This window comes from Phaethon lepturus, unplaced genomic scaffold, assembly GCF_000687285.1.
Source record: "Phaethon lepturus isolate BGI_N335 unplaced genomic scaffold, ASM68728v1 scaffold41380, whole genome shotgun sequence".
In the NCBI taxonomy this organism is placed as follows: domain Eukaryota; kingdom Metazoa; phylum Chordata; class Aves; order Phaethontiformes; family Phaethontidae; genus Phaethon; species Phaethon lepturus.
In genome coordinates this window covers 2,228-24,950 of record NW_010511902.1, presented here as the reverse complement: position 1 = coordinate 24,950, position 22,723 = coordinate 2,228, and the positions used below count along the sequence as shown (strand labels likewise).

At 38.3% G+C, this 22,723-nt stretch overlaps 2 protein-coding genes across 2 annotated transcripts; one reads left to right on the top strand and one right to left on the bottom strand.

The window, feature by feature from the left end:
- The first annotated feature begins 921 nt into the window (after positions 1–921).
- Positions 922–7,722, top strand: TIPIN (TIMELESS interacting protein). Its single transcript, XM_010285275.1, has 7 exons — positions 922–1,054; positions 2,277–2,364; positions 3,303–3,378; positions 4,393–4,515; positions 5,083–5,146; positions 6,996–7,193; positions 7,565–7,722. The coding sequence occupies exons 1-7, from the start codon at positions 922–924 to the stop codon at positions 7,720–7,722; spliced, it is 840 nt and encodes a 279-aa protein (XP_010283577.1).
- Positions 7,723–9,036: 1,314 nt separating this feature from the next.
- DIS3L (DIS3 like exosome 3'-5' exoribonuclease) lies at positions 9,037–22,447 on the bottom strand. The gene is made up of 16 exons (XM_010285265.1): positions 22,299–22,447; positions 21,368–21,496; positions 20,580–20,715; positions 19,396–19,572; positions 18,414–18,492; positions 17,273–17,452; positions 16,098–16,267; positions 15,153–15,314; positions 14,183–14,430; positions 13,203–13,295; positions 11,935–12,468; positions 10,999–11,153; positions 10,718–10,896; positions 10,215–10,360; positions 9,429–9,603; positions 9,037–9,348 (listed from the first exon to the last, which is right to left on the bottom strand). Exons 1-16 carry the CDS (start codon positions 22,340–22,342, stop codon positions 9,037–9,039), a joined length of 2,919 nt encoding a protein of 972 aa, XP_010283567.1. The 5' UTR covers positions 22,343–22,447.
- Between the last annotated feature and the right edge of the window lie 276 nt (positions 22,448–22,723).

Here is a 22,723-nt window from a genome sequence, read left to right as displayed (position 1 = left end):
GGTGTGCGCGGGGGACGGCGCGGACCCGTCTTCCCTGAGAAGGCAGACGGGACGCCCCCGCTTCCCGCCGGTGGGAGAGGGAGAGGGAGAGCCCCCTCTCAGTGCCTGTACTGCACTTCGGGGCTGCTCTGGCGGTGTGAGGGGAGCCGGGCCTCCGTGGCGCCCGACACGTTGTGGCCCTGGAGGTCTGGCCCTGCAGACCCTAGTGAGCCCCTTCACTGCCCTGTCGACTCCCTCTGCTTGCGGCTCCGTGGGTTTCGCAGCCCGGAGGTAGGGAGCTCGCCTCCGAAGGTCAGTGTAGACGGAGCTGCCTTGGGTGTCCTCTCGCTACTGGAACTGAGAGACAACTTTTCCCTTGAACAAGAGCGGTGCCTGAAGCCTCGGCGACGCAGCCGTGGTGCGACCGGGTCATCCTAAACCCGGTTCTGCTGATGTGCTAAAGTCTCTGGAATTGGCTTTGCTTTAGGAGCTGGAAAAGGGGAATCCTCCTTCAGGCTGCGTGTCTAACTGGGTAAGCTGAAAATCAGAGGAATGATCACCATCCCCCCCGTCGCCTTTGATTATTAAGGGTGTGAGGGGAAGACAGCAGTCTGGAGAAGCGCTTTGCTTAGAAATCCATTTTTGTTCTGTTCTGTGACCCGTACCTGCCACTCCCACGTAACTTTGATAAGTTGAAACATGACAAACCCTTATTTTAGTCGGCCTGGTGAGGCTGGATTGTGTCATCTGCCTGTACGGTATCTGCTACTTAATTTGTATGACGCTATTTTTTCTGGTTGGCAAATCTTCTTCTGGAAAAGATGTAGACGTACCGTGTATAACGTGTTTATCTGCTTCTGTGTCAGCCTTTTCTTCTCTCTGCTTCTCTTCTAAACGCTTTTGGTGTTTCCTGCAGGAGGGAAAAAAAGCTTGTCTGTGGCAATGATAGATCCTTTAGAGAACAACTTGTTTGATCTTCCCGATTATGAGAATACAGAAGATGAAACGTTCCCACCTCTTCCACCTCCTGCCTCTCCAGGAAGAGACGATGTTGAATGGCCTCAAGCTAATGGAGGTGAACACCTGTGACACTTAAAGATCCCATTTTGCAGTATATACAGTGAAATGCTGTGAAATCAGTGGTGGTGGTGGTGTGCTTCACTACCTTGAGTTTATTGCATAAAAATAGGCTCGTGTAGATAAGAAAGGAATTTGTGAATTTAAATTGTTACTGATTCTATGCTTCTGAGCTTGTGGGGAAAGTATTTTTGTAGATTCCATGAGAATATGTACACAAATGAATCCTTATAAAATTCAAGCTCTTCTGACAAAATGTTGGTAGAGATGATGATACAGCAATGATCTATAGCTACCCTTTGTGACTTGGATTTCAGAAGAAGTAAGAGTGTTGCATGTAGTATTCCAGGGAGATGTTGGTAGATTTTGTAGAGCATATGGCCTAGGAAAAATCCAAGACGCTTCAGGACAGTAAAACTTAATTATTTGTATTTGAAAAGATCTTACTGTGTACTAAACAAGCTAATAAAAAGCATAAAGATTTTATTTTAACTATTGTTTACTTCTCATATTTGCCTATAGTGTTAGACATATGTTTTCCTTGATCCCTGCTTTGTCTGTTCACTAGAAAATAGGATTTTGGATAGATTTAATTCCTTGATACATGAAAAGGACAACTTCTGAATTCCTGATGTTCAAAGTAACAAAAAGGTAAACGAAGAAATGAGTATGATAACTAGCTCTGAGATGAGATAGTCAGTGGTGCCTTGTCTGTTGCAGTCAAATAATATATACTGGCCCTAATCAAAAAGTATATGGATTTTGGTTCTTAAAAGACACATTGATTGTGGTCGCACATTGCCTCTTTCTGTATTTTTGAAGGCGGTGCTAGTGGTTTAGGTCTGTCTTTCAGATCTATCAGTGGAAATTTTGTGACACACCTATCAAGTTATGTTTATCGATAATTTGAGTTTCTTAACTTAGAAGTGGCATCTATTCTCCATACATTTCTCATCAGAAATATACAAGTTCTAAAAGTAGGAAATTTCCCTTGCAGGGAACCTACTTTACTACAAAAGGTGATTCCTTGGTATATTTTGAAGAGATTGATTTATTTCCAGTCTGTCTTGTGGGAGAAACAAGGTGAAACATGCAGACGTTTGTTTGGAGTACTGTACCTGCAATGAAATACTTGTGGTGCTGCCTTTATATGATGCAATTCTAGTTGATGTCAGTTGCATGATATACTTAAAATATGTTATTTTCTTTATTGGAACCAGATGGAAACCAGCAGTCACAAACAAAGGATTCTGCTGCAGCCACACGGAAAGCAGTTAAAAGACCAATGCCTAAACTAGATGCCCAGAGGTAATTTTTTACAGAATATATCTGTGATGAATTTGGTATATGGCTGTGGGAGAATGAAGGTTACTGTGGTCCTTGCTTGGTCATAGCCAAGTCAAAGACTAAGAATTTTGGAGATGAAAGTGCTTCCTGCGTGCTGTATCTCCAGCTTTTTTATTCCTTGCCTACCTGTATAATGCTGTTACTAGTCTAACTTTCTTGAAGTCTCCTGGGACTTAGTACATGGCTAATACTTCGTTAAGAGATATTTTCTTCTAGCTGGATCTTCTTTATTTTGGCTTTAGACATAGTGCTGTAGATTTCTCTCTTAAATGAGTCTGTTTCAAAATAAAACCTCAATATAATGTTCACTCTAAGGCACTACCTAAAGTACACTTACACCTGACTTACGTACAAACTGGATAACCTGTATAAAGATAAAGCATTTTAATATTTTCTTTGTTGTTATCACTAAAACTGGTGTAAGTTCTTTATAAGAAATGGAAAGAATCTGAGCTTTCTGTTTCTTCCATTTTAAATACACTGATGAAGCTAGTCAGTGATACCACAGGTGGATGCTCTGATCACGCATCTAACTAGTTTTACTTGGCTGATACTAGAATTGACCCATTCAATTTTCTTTCCATGTAATCAAAAGCAAAAAGCTCCTTGGACTAGGAATACATGTATGGTGAATTTAAAAACAAACAGAAAAAAAGTCTGTTTTGCAGACTTTCAGGGTCTTGCAGCAGTCTTCATCCTATTTTGTACATTTTCGTAATGCCTTCTAATTCTGTACATCTATCAGATAGAGCTCTGTAGCTTTATGCTGTTTAAAGGACTATGAAGGGTTTGTGTGCTTGAGGGGTGTTTGGTTTTGGGGGGGGGGGGTGTTACTGTTTTTGTTAATTAGAAGAAGCAAGTATGGGTTTCAAATAACTTCACCCATTTCCCATTACCAGGCTAGTTTCAGAAAGAGGCCTTCCAGCCCTAAGACACATGTTTGACAACGTAAAGTTCAAGGGTAAAGGGCATGAGGTAAGACATAGTGAGCTTTTGTTTTGTTTCCTGGGAGGTTAATTTAGATTTGCCCATCTGATATGGGGAGAATTATTACACTCTGGTTAGTCAGCTTTCTAGTGGTATTTGAGTGTGACCTGATAGGGTTTGTAGTTGCAAATTTAAAAACACAAACACAAATGTTTTAACAAAATCCATGTTTTGATCTTAAAACTATTTTCTTCTACTTCAAAACTAGCATATCATGTCTGTGCCGCTTTAGTATTGTCCATAGGAAGCATTTTTTTAAACTGGAGCAGGCTAATAAGGCTGCCTGCTATGTCTGGAATGCCTGTACCATCTCATTTCATGATCAGTTTCCTCTGTTAGTGAAAATATTCTGGCTGTTGTGACATCTCTATCCCAAAGTTTTTAATATTGAAAAAAGTGTGACATGCCACTTAAGCAAAGAGAAAGCACTATTTTCTCCACAGTCTCATTGTTTTGGATACACTTAAATATACAAAGTTTATTTTTCTTTAAATATCATTAGACTATTGGCACACTTGCAAGGGTGCCTGTGTGTCTCTGGTTTACAGAGAACATTCATGGTATAAATTTTCTCTTAACAACTGGAGGCACAAAGAAACTAGGCAATACTGCTGATCTGAGCAGAAATCCTTACTAGATAAGGTTATTTAGATATACGTTTTTCTGTGTGTTGTAGACTTCAAAATATATGCCAGCTGTGCCCCTATGGATTTTTTTTCAGTCTAGGTTCAGACCTAGGTTGCTTACGGGCAACTTCTCAGAAGCCTGACAAATGCTGTTGAGCTCAGATAGCTATTCTTCTCATAGTCTGAAATTGCATTTACAGGCCTGATTGTGGGCTGAAAGATTACCCACATGTTCATATTGCTTAAGTTTTCAATAGACTTTCAAGCTGCAGATGCTTGATGTTCTAATGTTTTCAGAGATGTTAGTCCCATTTCCTTCTGCAGTCTACTGGCTTAGTCAGCTTTTACTAGCTGGATGTCTTGTGTTATGCTCTAGGCAGAGGACCTGAAGATGCTCATACAACATATGGAACACTGGGCTCATAGACTATTTCCAAAATTGCAGTTTGAGGATTTTATTGACAGAGTAGAGTCTTTGGGAAACAAAAAGGAAGTTCAGGTACGTATTGCTGCTGGCAGTTTCTCTTCATGCAGTACTGAATAGCCTAAGAGGTAGGTTTAGGAGAGCAATTATGCAACAAAAGATGACTTAAGTTATGCATACTGCTAAGGAGTGTAGTGTTACTTAAATCAACTTCTCTCTTCTTAAAAATAGCTCTTTCCAGTATTTAAGTTTACATTTAGACATAGCCTTTCTTTATTTGAATTAGGACTTCAGGGAATTGGCTTTGACTTTATCAGGACATCTGTAACCAAAGTAACTTGCCTAAGGGTGCTAGAACTGGTTGTTTTGGGGGGTTTTGATTGTTTGGGTTTTAGCATTTGAACCTGCAAAAGAAGACTTAGGAAGAATGCTGCTTCATCTGGCTAGGTGATAGATGAAGGACTAGGAGAATGATCCACAGCATTAGAAGTTTTGGGTCAAACGGACATGTGGTGAAAGGAGTATTTTTTTCAGAGTAATAAAGTGTAAAGAGAAATTGGGAGTAGTACTAAAAACACAGCAATGTTGCACAAAATACTTTGTTTCAGATGAAATATCAGTATTTTAATCTCTCATTTGCAGACCTGTCTAAAGCGGATTAGACTTGATCTTCCTATTTTACATGAAGACTTCGTAAGTAACGAAGGTATGCTCATTGTGCTGTTTGTTCAGTTCTTAAAATTACTTTAGTTCCTCTCCTACTGACCAGACACGCTTTTCTAATGTAGAAGAAATTGTTTAGTGGTCCTCTACTTTAAAACCAACCCTCTGTGAGACTTAAGATTACAAACCTGAACTGTACTTGGACTGGAATGCTATAGATACATATAAAAAAATAAGTAAAAGTCTGTGGTATACTGAAAGGAAATGGAAAATGGGTATTATTAGCAGCATTTAGAAATATTATTCAAAAAAAAAAACCCCCCAAACTGCAGTTAAGTGAACATACTGGTTAGTATTGCACTGTTAGAGTGTGCAGTCTGAAGAGCTCTTGGATCTTCTTAATGCAGAAATCAAAGACTCATTATACTGTTTATACTACAGGCTGTGACCGTGTAGTCAGAGTGTAGTGTCCTTTTATAGGAAAAGTACTTATTAATGCTTTGGGTGCTGTTATGTGTGTCAGTATCGGTGTATAGCTACTATTGAGTATTTCTTCTTACAATATCAAAATCCAGCCACTAACAAGTAGAAAATTCAAGAGTCTCTTCCAATCAGATGATGTTTTTAGACTAGAAATAATGCAATTTTTAATTTTTTTATATAAAAAGAGGAAGCAGAGTTCATCTAGTAGTTTGAAAGAAACTTCATTAGCAGAAATGAGCGAATTTCATAGCTGTTCCTGAGGTCCTTTGCAGGTGTTCACACTTCCACTGTGGGTCTCTCTTGAAACAATTCTCTGCCCATTGTCTTGTTTGTCTTCATGTGAACCTCAGCCTCCAGACAAGCCAGTGCTGGGGAAAGGTGTTCTGGTGGATGAGTTAACCAGTGGTAAAACCTTGTCTCACCTGTGGGGAAGGCCTTTGGGCAGTTACTGACGTGTGGCTGTCTTTACTGTTGGCTGCATTTGCTAGAACTGAAATGCAACCGTAAGCAGCCACAAACAGTAAAGCAATTGGATCCTGCCGACAGTGTCTGTAGAGTTATCAGATTTTTCTGTGCGATGGTTCCATACATTTGTGTTCAAGTGTGGTGCTGAGCGGTTCTTGAACTGTGTTAGCGAGTGTACTGCTACAACTGGTCAGTCTTCAGTTGAAAATCTTGAGTAGGTATCTTGCAGTCTTGAAATAAAAACTCAGGCTAGAGTATTGTATTAAAAACCAAAACCTTGTTGTCAGCTAACTTCTCTATTCACAGGCTTAAGGTGGTGCAGACGCACAAGCATACTTGGCCTTAGGTACTCTTGTAACAGTGTTCTGCTTCTCTGTTGGTGGGTGAAGTTTGTCTAATGGAGTTGGACTGCCTCTGTTTTGCATGTTTTAATGTTGGCAAATGAGTAAATATTCCATAATAGTAGCACACTGAACTCAAAACTGACTATTCGATGTCAATGCTTGAACCTCTGTCTAGTTCCCATAACTAGTCCTGCCACTTCCCAAACAACAGTGTTGTATTGGTGGGGGTGGGAAGAAAATTATCTGGCCTTTCAGTAAGGATTGCCTGAATTTACTGTCTCTTCTTAACCTTCAAGCACAGCTCATGATTGCTAACTTAGTACACAGAGCTATGCCCCTGTAGATTCAGACATTTATTATTGTTGTGTATTTGGGATCTCTGATAAGCACTTGTTGTATACTTGGAATATTTAGGCAGAAAATTGCCCATTAAAACTAAATTACAGAATGATCTTCAGCTGTCAGTACAACTTTAAAATGTAGAACACAAATGTTTTTAAAATGTTCTTTTGACAGATATTTAGCAGTAGATCTCTCTGGGTTGAAAGTGTTAGTTTCTGCCCCTCTTCCCCCCGCCCCCACCCCCTCATTTTTCACCAGATGGTGGAGGGGAAAGCAACGGACTGGATACAGCCACTGAAGATGTACGTTCTTGCTCTGGAAATGCAGAGGAACTCAACTCTGTCTCTGGTACAACTCTCACGGAAGAGCAACAGCAGCGAATCGAGAAGAACAGGCAGCTGGCCTTGGAACGTAGGCAAGCAAAGATGTGGTGTAACAGCCAGTCGCAACAAAATGGTAATCAACTCTGTAACTTCAGTGTTAATGTTAAGGTCAGGGGCCTGAGCAGCTGATACAGTAGAGCTGCTGAGTCAGTTTAAAGGAAAGGGTAGTGATTGCTTTGCTAGTAATTAGCAAAATGTGTAACACTCAGATTTAAAAAGTGTTCCTGTAGTTAAGACTCCTCCAAGGCTAAGTCAGAACTGCTTTCCCTGGTTGCCATGCCGAGCTGTGGTAGCTTTGTCTTTGAAACTAAACTCAACTTGCTGGTCATCTCTGGAGCTGGCTTTTCTGCAGACTGTGATTCTGGTGATAGAAACTGCAGTTAAATACACAGCAACAGTGTTTTCTCCTAGTAGGAAATTGGTTTTGGTTTTGTTTTTCAGCAGAGCTTGCCACTAGTTACTCAGAAGAGGAGTTCAATACCCCTGTTGCTCAGGATCCCACTGACCTTATCAACGACACCCAGGTTACACCAATGAAGGTTGGCGTTACAGAAGCTGAAGCTGGAGATACAGGACTGGAATGTGCCAGTGAAGAGCAGTAACTGTTCCCCATACTTTGAATGACTTTTCTGACCAAAAGACCCCCATGTTTCAAGTACCATCATTATATTGAAACGTTGATGGCTCTTTGCATTCTGACTGCAGAAACTTCATGGGACATCAGTGTAGTTGGACAGAACTCTCTTCTCAAAACTGCAGATGAGCAGCTCTGCACACCGGAAAACAGAACAAAGATCTTCATCTGCATTTGGGACATCTTTTCTACTTCCTGCAACATTCTTTAGGAAATGTTAGTGAGTTTTTTGACCTACTTTGCATTTCGTTTACAATTGATGTCAAACTGAATTAACTGGGATATTGACAGGTGAAGTTTCTATTACAATGTTGTATGTTTCTAGGTGTTGGTTTTATGTTTTTTTTAATAGAGGGCATACATAATAGCAGGTAGTGTGATGTCTGAACAGGTCTCCTAGATTTTTTTTTTAACTTGTTTATCAAGTATCTGTGTCTTTTTCTTATAAAATGGAAGCTATTAAATTTCAGTAGTCAAACCTGAAATTCTTGTATGAGGCTGTTACAACTGCAGGCCCTCTGAATTTCCCCATCCCTTGTGTCAGACATCTCTTCACAGACAAGTACATCCCCTCAGGGGCACATGCTTTGGCTTTGACCAAATTAAGTTACCCTCCTTTCACTGATTCTGTTCTCTGGCCTGAAGCAGTTCTGTTTCTCCTTCTTGCACAATAGCTTTTCCCTGTTGAGGAATGGACAAGAATCACCATAAGGGCAAAGCCCTGAGCTGGCCCTCTCCAACAGCATAGGGTGGACTGTTGTTCATAACAGAACCTGAATTTCTAGACACTAAATTAAGAGTAGCTCTTGCAGCAGATGAAGTAAGTTAATGTCAGCAGGTGTTATTTTATGCCAGCTGTGCAGCTGAGGGTTTTCAATAGACAAAATTCTGTATTGTAATGTGAAGGAGTTTGCTTTTTATGTCCTTGTAGCTAGGAGTTAAACTTGCTAAACTACAGTGGAAGATAGCCAACAGCTGTGGGAGATACTTAGATTTTTAAGAACTTCATTTATGGACAAGACGGGAAACTAACATTTTGAATGATATTTAAAAGAAGTCACCACACTGTCTTTAGTCTGGAAGATGAGATTTATCATGTATAAAATCTTTTAAAAGTTCATAACCACATAAAAATTATTCTTATTTAAAATAGACATTTAGTTTCTTATTAAAAGAACTTTTGAATATTTAAATAGACTGCTTTTAAAAAAAAGCCAACAATTTAATCATACAAGATGGATCAGAGCAGAATATCCACAAGCAGATGTTGTGAGGTTATAGTTCAAGTTCTAATGTCAGCTGAAACATCTAATAGGGCCAAATCCCTAATCTCCTCCAGCAGCTGGTATAAGCTTGCTCCCTTGGTCTGGCAGTACTCCTGATAGTCTTCATCAATTACTTCAACTCTTGCTCTTTCTTGGGCATGCTGGGCTGCTTCTGCAGACTGACTGACTTCTTTTATTAGGTCAGATTTCACCACATGAAAACTCTTCTGGGAAACCTCTGTGTCTGCTGTCTGGTATGGTGCATTCCTGATTATTTCAAGCTTGATCGTGTCCGCATGGCAGCGGGAAGTCTGCACAAGTATTTTCACCTTAAAAGCAATAGAAAAGTTACTTTATTTCTGATGGTGCTATTTCATTTCCTTTTACTTCCTTCAGTTTAAATACTCACTGTAATATGATCGAAAAGGCTTAAGGTAACTGACTGTCCTGTAGTTGTAGTGGAAGTAATTTTATTCTGAAAGCGATGAAGTGATCCAGGCTTCCACTCACAGTTCCTATCACCTTGGCAAGAGATGACTAAGCCTTCTTTGTTTTTCATATATGCAGCACCTTTGATTCCATATCTACAAAAAAGCACATTAGCAGACAGAAGGTGTTCTAACAATTTCCACCCTTAATCAGTTCTGTTAATTTTGAAACCAACAGAAGGCTAGCTAGGATTATATGAGAACAACATAAAGCACCATCTAAACATTTCTTCTGTGCTCCCCTGCTGCCTGAGAGGAGCAGCTGTGCAAAAGATGCTCCTAGCCTGCATAAACTACAGTCTGTAGTGAAGGAAAAGAGCACTGAGGAATGGCTTTGTGATTTGGAAAATAGCCTTCTGTTGTTTAAAACAAAAAGGGGGGGGAGGGGGGCGGGGAGAGAAGGAGGGTGAAGGGAAATACTCCAGTCGTTGTTCTGCCCTAGCAGCTGCTTAGGCAGAAAATGTCCTTTTAATGTTTTGAAATAAATACATATGTGCAGCATAGCCTTACCATTTCCTTATGGGAACTCCTCTTCAGAGTCAACGCATAGAAAAGCACTACTTGAGGTTTACAACAAGAATCTAAACCACCACCATTGGTCAAAACCGTAAACACTTCCTTTCTCAAGGACCAGGGGTGTGCTCACAGCATTCTAGTAACACTTGTGTCTTATTTTGAAGGTCAGTCCAAGCTCTAATCAAACTCACCTTGGTACAAAAACAAGGACACCATTTGTTCGAATTGAGTAAATAACGCCATCTGCTATGCAGCGCTCATCTGTTTCTGGGGTTTTGTCTTTGAAGTACATGCACTGGAAGAGTTCAGTAGACTGTTTCTGAGCACGCTGGGCTGCCTGCAAGCACCCCCCACAAAAAGAGACAACAAAACCGCCTGAATAAATACTTCAACAACGTTTGACTTTGATTTCCATAGTTTATTTTTCCCCCCTACTTACTCCCTTACCTGTCCCCTAGAAAAACTACATCTAAAATGAAATCCTAGATGTAGTACAGCTGAAGTAAGAAGTCGCTTTTAATACCACTCTCAGAAGAAAGCTAATATTTAAGTAAAAAAACAAAAACGCAAAGCATTATAAATAAAAATGAGTGATACTATGTTGTTGTAGTACCAAAAGCCCCAGTCAGGACTGGTATTGCATTCCTCTGGGCAGCACAGAACCATGCAGAGACATGCACAATGACCGTCTTACCCTGTTTCTGTTATTAATGTGTCTGCACAGCTCTTGAAGATCTTTATTACTGAATACACAATTCTTAACATCTCCTTTAGTTTCATTCAGAGTTGCTGCCGTCAAGAGTCTGTGGACAACAATATCAGCGTATCTTCTAATTGGAGAAGTGAAATGAGTGTACTTCTCTAAGGCAAGTCCTACAAATAAAAAAGGAAGCAGTGTTAGGCAATCAAAGCAATCCCACCCAACAGTTCAGAAATAATAACAGTAATAGCATAAAAAAGAAAGTGACAAGATACCATAATGCTGAAACTCTTCCTCAGGACAAGAGCCAGTGGAGAAGTACAATGCATTAGACATGGCGTGAGTGGCCATCGATCGCAACAGTTTATTTACAATTGGATCCAGTGGGTCATTTGCTTTATCCAGAGACTCAGCCAATGCTTTATTAGACCTGTCAAAAAAGCATTAATTCTGAAGAAAATGATGCTATCCCTGATCATAGTAGCTTATACTTAAAAATAGTATAAGCACATAAGAATTGATTAATAGTTATAAAAACATGAATGACATGCAGAATGATGTTAAAGCTTTCACCACAGTTTAATAACAGCTCTGCTCTAGAAAAATATTTAGAAAAAACCAACAGTTTGCACCAACAGGCCTGCCATCTAGCAATCTGGAGAACCAAGCAGGACTGGAGCAAAACCCCATTCTATGCTGTGCAAAACAGACGGTGAGCTGGTCCAAAACCTGTTCTGTACAGGAGAGCAGAAATGGGGCAAGGTGACATCCAAGGAAAAGGAGGCACTACTGATGCTCTCATGCTCTGTGATGTCCAGAAATGATGCCTCCCAATGTGATGAAGCTCACGGCCATAGTATCTCACTTTGTCATAGTATCGTGACAAATTAATTCTGACTTACTTTGAGTTATTTAAAATGCCTATATTGCACAGAATTAACTTGGTTTAAACAAGTACTTTCTTACACTACTACTACAGGAAATACGGTGCAAACAAGCCTATTGCAGAGCTTACCTATTACACAATGACCGAACAAATCTCCTGCTTACAGAAAGATTACAGTAAACTTTTTTTTAAGAATTGCTATGAAGTGTCTGTTAAGATTGATAACGAGAACTGTAATGCTTTGTGGCGATAACATAGCCAAATAGTTCAAGTAGTTAATTGCTTAACTTTAATTAAAGTGCTTAAGATAAGTAATAAAAGATACCATGTGTCTATTGAGAAACCTTTGGCACTGGCACATTCTCGAAGTTCAGTGAAAAATTCCTGTCGTGGTGGAGGGTGTTGGCGCAACAAAGCTTGATGAGGAAAATTTTCTGAAATCTTTTTTGCCACCCAGTGGTTGGCAAGAATCATACATTCTGCGACAGTCTCATGCACCTCCAGCGGCTGCTTGGGGATGAGATCATGGATATTGTTTTTATCATCCAGTTGCACTCGGATTTCTACCCCTTCTAGTTCCAGAGCACCACAGCTGTCCCGCTTAGCTCTAACATGTCGTGCTATGTCGGTGAGTTTTGATATTGCCCAGACCAGTTCAGCCAACTTCTTCTGTTTAGTTATTTCATCCAAGTTCTTCAATTCCAGGATATCACAAACAGCACTTATGTCTCCATCTAATAATCCCTGTGCTGCTTCGTAAACTAGCTTGTATGCAGACCGAATGATGGTTTTGTTGTAGCAGACTCTCAGCATTTCATAGGACTCTTTTTCTAGTTCCCACAAGACGCTTACAGCATACCTTAAGGATAAGATCACAATTCTATAAATAGTTCTGGTTGACTTAAACTATCATTTCAAGCACATCCAACTGTTACAAATTTATAGGTTTCATTCTGTTTTGTTTTTTTTTTTTTTTTACTGGAAACATCTTTTTCTTCATAAAACAAGCCAGTGCTCAGCAATGCCACTAATTCATGCACGTGCTTTTCTCTCACGTATCACAACTTAATTAATGAGGACCAACTATGTCAGCAGTATTTTCAATCCACCTGTTGAGGCAGAGTACCCCTAAGACAGAGGGCCACATCTATTTTAAAGCACAGCTACACTGCAATAGTTATTTTTATTCATTTTTATTTTATTAGTCAGATGTGTCCACAATGAACATATCTACACCCTGCATATCCTCATGCCAGCCAGCCAACCAGCCCTGTAAATTGTAATGAAATAGGGTAATGGCATGTTTGAGGAATAGGACAATAGTAAAAAACAGGACCATCCACATGGATGCATGCACTCCAGACTGAAACCCGTGTGAAAAAACAAGTGAAGAATAAAGATGCCTTCACCTTTAGGTTGCTGTTTAAATACAAAGCAAATTGCTAAGGGTATGGGTAAACATTACTGAAGGACAAGATAGTAATTGTATAATACTGTATTTCAGCTTTTTGTGGCTCTCTACTACTTCGCTTACAAATAGTTGCAAATAATTCCAAGAGCAAGTGCATAAGCAGTTACTACACACAATCTTACCTATCAACTCCACTAAGCAGAGAGCATACATCAGCACTCAAGACAGAGGGCAGCATGTCATAATGACGATCCGCTAAATAGTAAGTTGTCGCCCTGAGGAATAAAATACATTTACTATTCTTCTCACAAGACTCATTGGTGTGTATCTCCCAGGCAGTTTGTGGTATAAGCGCAACTTCAGCAAAACAAGATACATATCATTATTTTAAAAGGTTATTCTTACAGAACCCACACATGTGCAATACCGAAGTCAAATTATTTAAATAACTATTTGTAAAGTACAAGCGTAATTTTGCCTTCCTCGGTATCTTCAGCTGCCGTTAAGGCCAGAACTAACAAAACATGCTTAGCTAAGAAGACGTCAATTAACAGCTATACCAAACATCTCTGCTGGCTATACAGTTTATGTTTTTTTGCATCTACAAAGAATACATTTCATACAGTGATTCAGCAGTTTAAGTTCAAAACACTGGCAACAACAGGAAAAAGGAACAGAATATTTGGTGTATTAAAACACAAGACTGAATATTAAAACATAAGCCTGGCAAATACTTCTGGAATTAAATTCACGTAAGACTTAATTCCATTTTGTGGGTGTTCTATGCTCTGTGTGAAGGTTCATCTCCCTTGGAATGCAAACAAGTGGTTTGTAAATGATTCAAATCACAAATGTTAAAGAAGGTTACAAAGCAAACTGGGAAAGATAAACTTAAATCATAACTTTGTGGAAAAGAGCAATTTCATGGTAAAGGGTTAAGCTGTAGGTAAGAAAGCAGTTTCTTCCCCAGCAGGGCTATTTTAGCCAAATAAAAGCAGAATACCATTAGTTCTATATTAGTTTTAATAAGCTGTTTCCATGACACAAAAGAAAGAAGAAGAAAGAATGTTTCCTTCCTTCCAATATTTCTCAATGTTTCCTTAGGGTAGCATCACAAACTTCCAAGCTCCATAAATTTTCTCATTTTTAGAAAATATTTTACCTTGCTCTGGCCTCAACATCAGTGTAAGAATTTGCTGCCACAAAGTGGGTTACATCTGCAATGTGGACACCTAACTCTAGATTCCCATTAGGCAGAGTTCTAACGGAGAGCGCGTCATCCACATCCTCGCAGCCTTTTGGGTCAATGCTGAATATCAAGTGTGTATCTCTCAAGTCAAGACGTTTTTTTTCCTCCTCTGGATTCACTTTCCATGGATTCTTTGAAGAACTCACAGGCATTTCACTCATCTGTACAAAAACATCATGGATGAACATACAATGATCTCTTTTCTACAAAAAGAAGCCAACAAATTAGATTTAATTAGCTTTTCCTTTTCTACTCTGCTAACATGTACTTTTCCCCCTAGACAAATTGTTCTTTCCTTGCATTTTCCACGTCAGTGTATTACATTTACTTCACAGAAAGCATGAAACAGAACTGAAGTAGAATTGAAAAGAATGCTACGTATATTATTAACAACAAATATTATTGTGGTGATATTGCCGCTCTGGCAAACATCACTACTGTACATTGGGTTTTTACATTCTTTTTCTTACAATTAATTGTAGGTATAATCCAAATACTAATCTATGAGAGCTAGTTCCTTTCCTGGTTGAAGATAAAAGTATTTAAGACAATGATTTCAGTAGGTGCGGGCCTTTAGGATCAGTACCATAAACAAATATTTAAGACAGCAATACCTTAAAACTCTACCTCAAATTAGAATTAAGAGTTTGTAATCTTCTCCTCATAGCAAACATATTGTCTTAAAATCACTCATCTTGAAAATCTGTAGTATCTATAGAACCACTGATTCAAAAGTAATTCTAGAAAAATAACCTATAAATAGTTTTCAGCTTTCAAAAACCTGTTGGTAACTAAGACATTCAGCTGTAAGAGGGTCCCCCTCTTTGAGAAAAAAGACCCTGGAAATCATCAGAAAAGAATGTATCTAATCACAAAGACTAACCTGGATTTCTGAGAAAGGGGCAACACAAATGCTGTTCTCCACCAGAATAGCTGCAATTTCCCCCTCAAGTTCTCCAGTTCTTCCTAGCACTCTCACAAAGTGTCCATTTGGATATACAGAAGTTGATTCCCAAGAATCAATACGCACGACAACCCTATACTCCTGCAGCAAGACAATTCTGTTAGAACAGTAATCTGTTCCTGAGAAGCAATCAATATAAATACTGCTTCAGGGGCAAACAATGCTATCCAAAGAGACTGGCAACTCTAAAAACTTTATGGAAAGGAAAAAGAAACTCACAATGAGAAACAAAAAAAAAATTCTGAGAATTACATTTATTTCGTGAGCAAGGACCCATTTGGGGGCATTATATAGAGAATCTCTATCTTAAAGTATAAAAAATAAAAGCAAACCTAGGATGTACACAAATATTCTTACACCAGAAAAGACACAATTGGAATTTACTTCTTGGCTGCGAAGAAGTACTTAACATTACAAGGTAAAATGGCTAGGAATGAACAAAACCATGCTTCTTCTGTCTACAACAACGGCAGGCTAATCGTCACAGTTCATTATTTGTTGAAAAGCTGTCCTTACTACTTTCATTAGTTAGATATAGTCATAGATCAAATAAAGCCACAAGGGCTATTACAATTTATACCCCTAATATGACCATTCATTTATCAGAAAAAAACAAATCAAGTAGTATATAAATGCTCAGGGTACCTGGATTGTGGCCCAAATTCAGGGCTCAAATAAGCTTTATTACCTGCAGGATACCTGTTTGGACAGGAATGGAACACATTCCTTCACGGCAGAAATTCAACTACTCTCACAGACTTAACTTTATTAAATGTTTTTGCCAAGAAAAAACATCATGAAAGTATGTAACACCTGCACAATTTTGTAGGAACATGGAATAGAGAAACACTTCCGTCAAATTACCTGCAATGCTTCAGCTTGCTGGGTACTGATCCGGATTTTGGGAATTCGGTAGTCCCAAGGTGTAACAAGGATTTTCTGAGCATTTCTGCCCTGGGACTGGCTCTCTTCTTTAGAGGGGAAAGTGACCACATAATCCCTCCAGTTCTTCTGAATGATTCCAACAACTTTACCTTTTAATAAGGAACATTGTTGGCTGTACATTAGAGAGTGAAACAGGAATATGAAAGCAAATATGTGGAAAGTATAGAAGATTCATTGCTTTGTAATACGAACTAATGTGTCCAGAAGTCTGTATCACAATTGCTAACAACATAGTATGCAGTCCACAATACAAGTTTGTTGTTATAAATTATCGTTGGCACAGACAGATTTTAATGAGCTTTTATTTATATGGAGACTAACGTGGAGACTAACTTCACTGTATGGATTTCAATTGATACAGTACATAAATTACTCAGAGAAATTCCCAATACTGAAATGTGGCCAAATATAGTAAAAAAAACATAAAATTTTTAATAGCAAAGATCAAAATCAAAGAGCATTTTCTTGCAGGAAAAGAATTAACATCCTAAAACTTTTAACTCTGACCTCAGCAAACTTTTAAGATGTAGCCATACCCGCAGAGTAGTATTTTAAAATAAGACTCTAAGTTCCCATGGTACACAGGCATGTCACATTGTAATGAGAGATGGATAAAAAGCCATCTAACAACAAAATGTTTCATCTTCAACATTATTGGTCATCAAGGAATTAAAAGGATGCTGTTATCTTTGTGTGTCATCAACGGTGATAGCGGAGTACACACTCTAGTAAACTGCTCTGTATTAGAATGGCAGCGTAGAGCTGTGAAGAGCAACAGCATGCGTTTGGGTAGCAAAATATTCCAAACTCAATATTTTACGAAGATAACTACAATAATTCAGCTATTTCTAAGAATGACATTAAAGAGAAAAATAAAGGGGGGGTTTGCATATAGAAAGAAACTAGCAGCCTTCTTGTTGGGATGTATTAGAATCCTTTAATTTGGGATAAGCACTTCAAATTTACCATGGTGCAAAAAATGTGACAATCACAGAGATCAAGGGAAGGGACTATTTAATGAAGAGTACAACACAGCTTCGACCAAGGAAGTGAGGTGATCTTAACAAAACATTCTATCACGCTATCTACTTTACCTGTGGGCATAGGGTCACCAGTGGTGTCTGCAGGTGCTTTCTCCTCAATCTCATTTTCACAAAGGGCAACAGTCCTTCCTTTCCATTCATGCAAAGGTAGTAACTCAACAGCTACCACATCACCGTGGATTGCACGATTTCGAGCTCTGGCCCCATAAATAAGGATGTCGCTTTGAAGTTCTACATTGAAAATAAAAAGAAATAGGAACTATAAACTGCAAAAAAATTCAAATCCCTCTAGTCTCGGCGGCATTCTGATGAAATAACAGAAAATTACATTTACAATATGATTGCCTCCAAAAAGAACTATTAACAAGTAATTAATATGGCAAGAAAATTGAAACCTTTTCCTCATTTCTTATTATTTTAAATGAGATATTAAGCAATTCTGTAAGTGAACTCTTGGATAAAAAGCAGCATAGGCTAGGATGAGTTCATTGTTCTCAGGCAGCAGCTTTAAAAGCACACAACAGTTAAACTGTGGAAACCACTCCCACAGGATTCTGGGCAGGGTCCAGAATAAAACTAGTTTTAAAAAAAGGATTAGTATATTGAACACTTGTTTGACTGCAGGGTCTGCCACAGGAACATTTGAAAGTACTTATTAGTGAAAGCTGGGACAATATATCTGTGCAAGGCTCTTCCTTCAAACGTGTTTATTACTAACTCATACCAGAAAGACAATACTGGTGTTACAATCTGATCCAAAAGGCATTTTTCTGATTATGTTCACAATGACCAGCTTCCTAATCCTGCCAACATCTACGCAAACACTTATTTCAGTCAAATGAGTGGTGACCTGAAGTTAGAGCAAAGCACAGGGATAACAATTTGCATCAGTATTCAACTTCAGAAAAGACCAAGGGAGACCCGTTAGTAGGACAGGAGTCCACAACATGTCCAAAGGTACTAAGAAAGAAGAGGGAGGACATAAAGGGTATTGTTTCCTCATGAGGCCCACCCTCTGGGTTCATCTTCAGCCTCCTTTCTGGCCCATGAAAACAACCCAAGCATTGCAGTATCTTTGCTTTCATCTTACTTAATAACTGAACAGCTACATACATATGGCTACATGGCTTCACGTAAAAAGCACAGACAGTGTCCAAAAGGCATTGAGTAACTCCTCTCACTGTCTTTTCACCTGTTTCTTTGCTGCCAAATCCCTGAAGTCGAACAAAAGCTTCCAGTTGTGCTCTGTGCTTATTGACATTCAGTGTACCCTAAAAGGAAATAACAAACCGATAAACAGAATGAAATAGTCACACCTCTAAATAGACAACTTTAAAGTACACCATTTTTGGTTTTACAATTATTTTTAGATAAATTAGTAGTTTTCATGCTAGGTAGGTTATTTTGAACATAGCTGTTCTCTCTATAGGGGGACAATGTACAATGCAGAACTTTAAGTACTCACTGCTAGAAAAGAATGGTAAGTTCTTTTAAATGCTCGATTTAATTGTAAGATAGTAAAGGTCCTTTTATTCAAAGCACAGGCAGTGTAAGATTTCTTTAGCTGCCTTAATAGGGAATTTGGAGTTATTCCTACAAGAAAGAAAAACCTCAGTCTTTCTGTTCATATTCTATTCTTGCCTCACTGCTGAAATTGTCAAGAAAGGAACAAATTACTAATTCTTTAAATTATTTTAAAGAGAAGGACACTTGTCCAGCAACAATCCATATTAAGAGCCTGAAGAGCCGTAAAACTAAATTAATTTCACTAACTGAGAGATCTCTGTGCAAATGAAGTAAGAAATGCTGCCCTTGTGCAGCATTGTTTATATTTAAGAATGAGCTCTAGCTGCTTCATATCACACCTAGTTTCTCAATTTAGAGGTATATCACATATCAACCTGAAGAAAAATCCATAGAAAACTTTAGATCCTCAGTAATAGATTCTCATTTTTCCTTCTCCAACAGAAAATAAACCCCACATGTTCACAAACTGAAGTAGGGGAAATATTTTGAGACTCCTAATCCCTTCCATCCTCTTACTGCTGCTTTGTTTTCTTTTCTTCTTCCCACTGAAGGGGTGCTTCTTTATCTAATCAATCTAATTCAGGCAACTAAAATGACCAAGTACAAGACTGCATTGTTCTGTGTATGCTCTCTGTATAGCAAATTACCTGTATGTATCTTCCAGATTTGATCCCAGCCTCCAATATTTCCACAGGTAAGTGCTCAGGATATTCTTTTCCATTGTTTTCTCGGCTTTCACTCTCCCGTTCCCGCCGAGCTTGAAGTATAGAGTCAAAGAGTTCATGGGCAGCCTTCAAGTCAGGCCAAAAGTTATCCAAGTAATTCTGTATGCACATATATAAACAAACATGAAAGTATTTAGAGGTCTCTGTCCTTTTAAATGCTTCATTTTGGAAAGCCTGTAACAGACAAGAGCTGTCTCATATGCTATACTCTAATAGCATTTCCAAGTGGTAAATGATGCATCTGCTCTGAACACCACAGATTTGTTCCAGATTCAACCTAACTCATTTGCTAAATACAACAGAGACATGACTGTTAAGACAGCATCCTAGACTAGAGATTCACAAACTTTTACCAATATACCCCATCCAGGCTACATACTTCTGGTAAAGTGCCATAGCTGAATCATCAAGCTGGCAACCCACTATTATTTTTACACTTTTTATATGATTTTGTACACTACATTTGGACCGCTTTCCATTGCCTCATAGCAATTAAAAAAAACCAAAGCATAATAATTTTTATATAGCTTTAAGGTAAATCTGCTTGTTACTGTTTTTACTCAACATTCTTTCACAGCTAAACATAAACCTCTCATCCACATATCCTTCTGAAGACAAGCAGTATCAGAGATCAACAACTAAATGAAGAATGAATTATCTTCCCATGCATCACTGTATCCTAGGCAGTCAAGGCTAAAGTAAACCAGCAGAATAATGCTGATGGATATTTAGGCTACAGCTATTTATGGACTGCTTGCACTACAGATTTAGACAGCTGGCTAAAGTAACTGATTATTGTTCATCAATGTCAAATTCTTTAAAATCAGGAAAACAATGAAAAGGGCTCATAAGAAAGATGACCTCTATCTTTAGAGGTGCTGTTTTTCTTTCTAGTTCTCTGGTTTGCTCACTGCCACCATTTTTTATGACATTCCCATGACTGACATCTTTGCTTGCTTTGATAAATGAAGACGTGAGTTACCACCATAGTTTTCTTAAACGTAAACTCTGAAATTATTTGCACTATACATTGGACTTTAATGTACTTGCTTCATCATTTTGATGCAGTATAAAGGAAACCTACTTCTATTTTTCTGGCATGTTACCTTGAAGGAAATCACAAACACTCCTTCTGTTTCATTTCCGTACTGCCTGATAGCATCTTCATCTTCTGTTACCATAACAACTGGCATCTGACCCAAGCAGTGATTATAATACCAGACTGCTGCATTGTAAATACTCCTAGAAAAGCAAAGTTTGAAATAAGATTTCTAGCATATCTCATTTTCTACTCACAAGACTTTTGCAGGCTTTGTAGGACAGTGATTTTGGTTTAACACACATACTTTTGTGCTATATACACCAAGCTACATAAAAATTGTTGCAGATACAAGGTTTATGTGCCACGCATAAGCACCAGGAGAACAGAAGAAAATAAAATATTTCCTCTCCAATACACCTGCCTATGCCCCAGCTGCAACGTAACATATTGTTCCTCTGAGTGAAAGTTTTTAAAAAGCAAGTTGGAACTGCCAGGACTCCAATGCTATGGTGTTTGCAGGCTATCAAACACCACATCTAACAGTCCAATAAGGTATGCTTGATCTACTGATTATGCTAATGCATTCTTTAAAATGGCTGTGCAACTTTAAAATGATCCAGCTTTTTTTAGCATTATTGCATTTAATTAAGTACATTTTTGTCTATTTCCCTAAGAAACAATATTGACACTTTCTGAATGACAAAAGCACAATCTAGACTTTCAGTTATTGTGAACTGTTCCAGAGCTAAGCACAGCAAGAGTATGAACTCTTACGTATCCAGTGCATGCTAATATTCCTAAATACAATGTCACGATGTTGCCCAGCATAGCACTACATAAGTTAAAACAAACCTGGTCTGCCATTTCTCCATGGATTCTCCCTTCTCTCTTGGCAAATAAGAATGCTGGTGGAATTCATTAGCAAACACAGTACAGTCATGACGAGCATCCTTTACCAGGTTTCTTAATTTGTTGTACTGTCTGGAATACGAAGAAGATAGATACAGTCTTGTGCCTTCTTTTGATAATGCTATTTTAATGCCAGATGAAAATACAGCTGAAAAACTCAGGGAAAAGTACTGTCATGCACGAAGAAATGCATTCATTAAATTACACCATTGATAAAACCTAAAACATCATCTGTAAGCAAATTTTTCTAATTTCCATTATGAATGCTTCGGATTTTTAAACATATTTGTTTTCCAATGAGGCCCATAAAACATTGTTACGTGTTCAGGAACTTATTTTGTCACTTCTGGGACAAGAGCTATTTCTTCAAAGTGTTTGTGCTTTAGAAATACAGGAAGACCTTGATAGCAAATTGCACTCTCATATGCTATGGCAATACATAGGTTAATGTCTGGTAAAGTAAGTACCATATAGCAGTACTAATTGTTCCCCGAAGTGCTCAGCCTTTAATAGATCAAACTAAAAACATGTCCATAATCTAGTTGTGGCAGTTATATGCCACATATAACTTGATATATCATTACTGCAAAGCCTCCTTAATTCCGATCACAAGCCATCTGATTAGTTAATAATGCTACATATCTAATATCGCTCCTATCAAGTGAAAACTATGACAGCATTGTTGTCCATGGATCACAAAGGATCACAGTTCTTTCCCTCTTGTAAAATTGCATTAAGACACTTGAAAGACCTAAAAACAAACTAAGCACAGTGTATTTGCTGACTTTGGGTCACTGTGCTTAAATATACATTTTACAAAGTTAGCATCTTTACTTCAATCTAAATTAAAAATAAGGTAGTATAGGATAAGTACCTGCGTCCTTTTTGATGTTGCACAGCTTGACATGCTGTTTGCATGAAAATAATACCTTTCAGCTCCGGAAACTCAAGAATCTCAAGGTAATCTTGAACAACTTTGCAGTCAGGGACAACATAATGTGTAACATCATCTGATAACAATTTGCCATCTAAAATACAATTCAGAGTTTAAAGGTTTAAACTTCCGGTTGCAATACTGGTTTCTTAAAAATACTTTCAGATGTCAGGAAATTACAGTTGTGTATCCTCAAAGATATACATATCTCTTTTTCTGATGAACAAAATTATGACTACTAGGGTACAATCTCTAAAGTTTGTGACAGAACCGTTTCACATATATGGATTCCAAAATATAGTGCAAATTCTATCCAAATGAGTGAAAAAGACATAACTTAAAGAATGCAGGTAACAGTCTTTTTT

Coding starts and splice junctions, on each gene's coding strand:
- TIPIN (XM_010285275.1), top strand. CDS start 922: ATGATAGATCCTTTAGAGAACAACTTGTTTGATCTTCCCGATTATGAG. Junction 3,379..4,392: donor TCAAGGGTAAAGGGCATGAG/GTAAGACATAGT, acceptor GTTATGCTCTAG/GCAGAGGACCTGAAGATGCT. Junction 7,194..7,564: donor CAGCCAGTCGCAACAAAATG/GTAATCAACTCT, acceptor GTTTTTCAGCAG/AGCTTGCCACTAGTTACTCA.
- DIS3L (XM_010285265.1), bottom strand. CDS start 22,342: ATGCAAACAGCATGTCAAGCTGTGCAACATCAAAAAGGACGCAG. Junction 16,268..17,272: donor TGGTGACCCTATGCCCACAG/GTAAAGTAGATA, acceptor CCTTATTAAAAG/GTAAAGTTGTTGGAATCATT. Junction 9,604..10,214: donor GTCCTTGTTTTTGTACCAAG/GTGAGTTTGATT, acceptor GCTTTTTTGTAG/ATATGGAATCAAAGGTGCTG.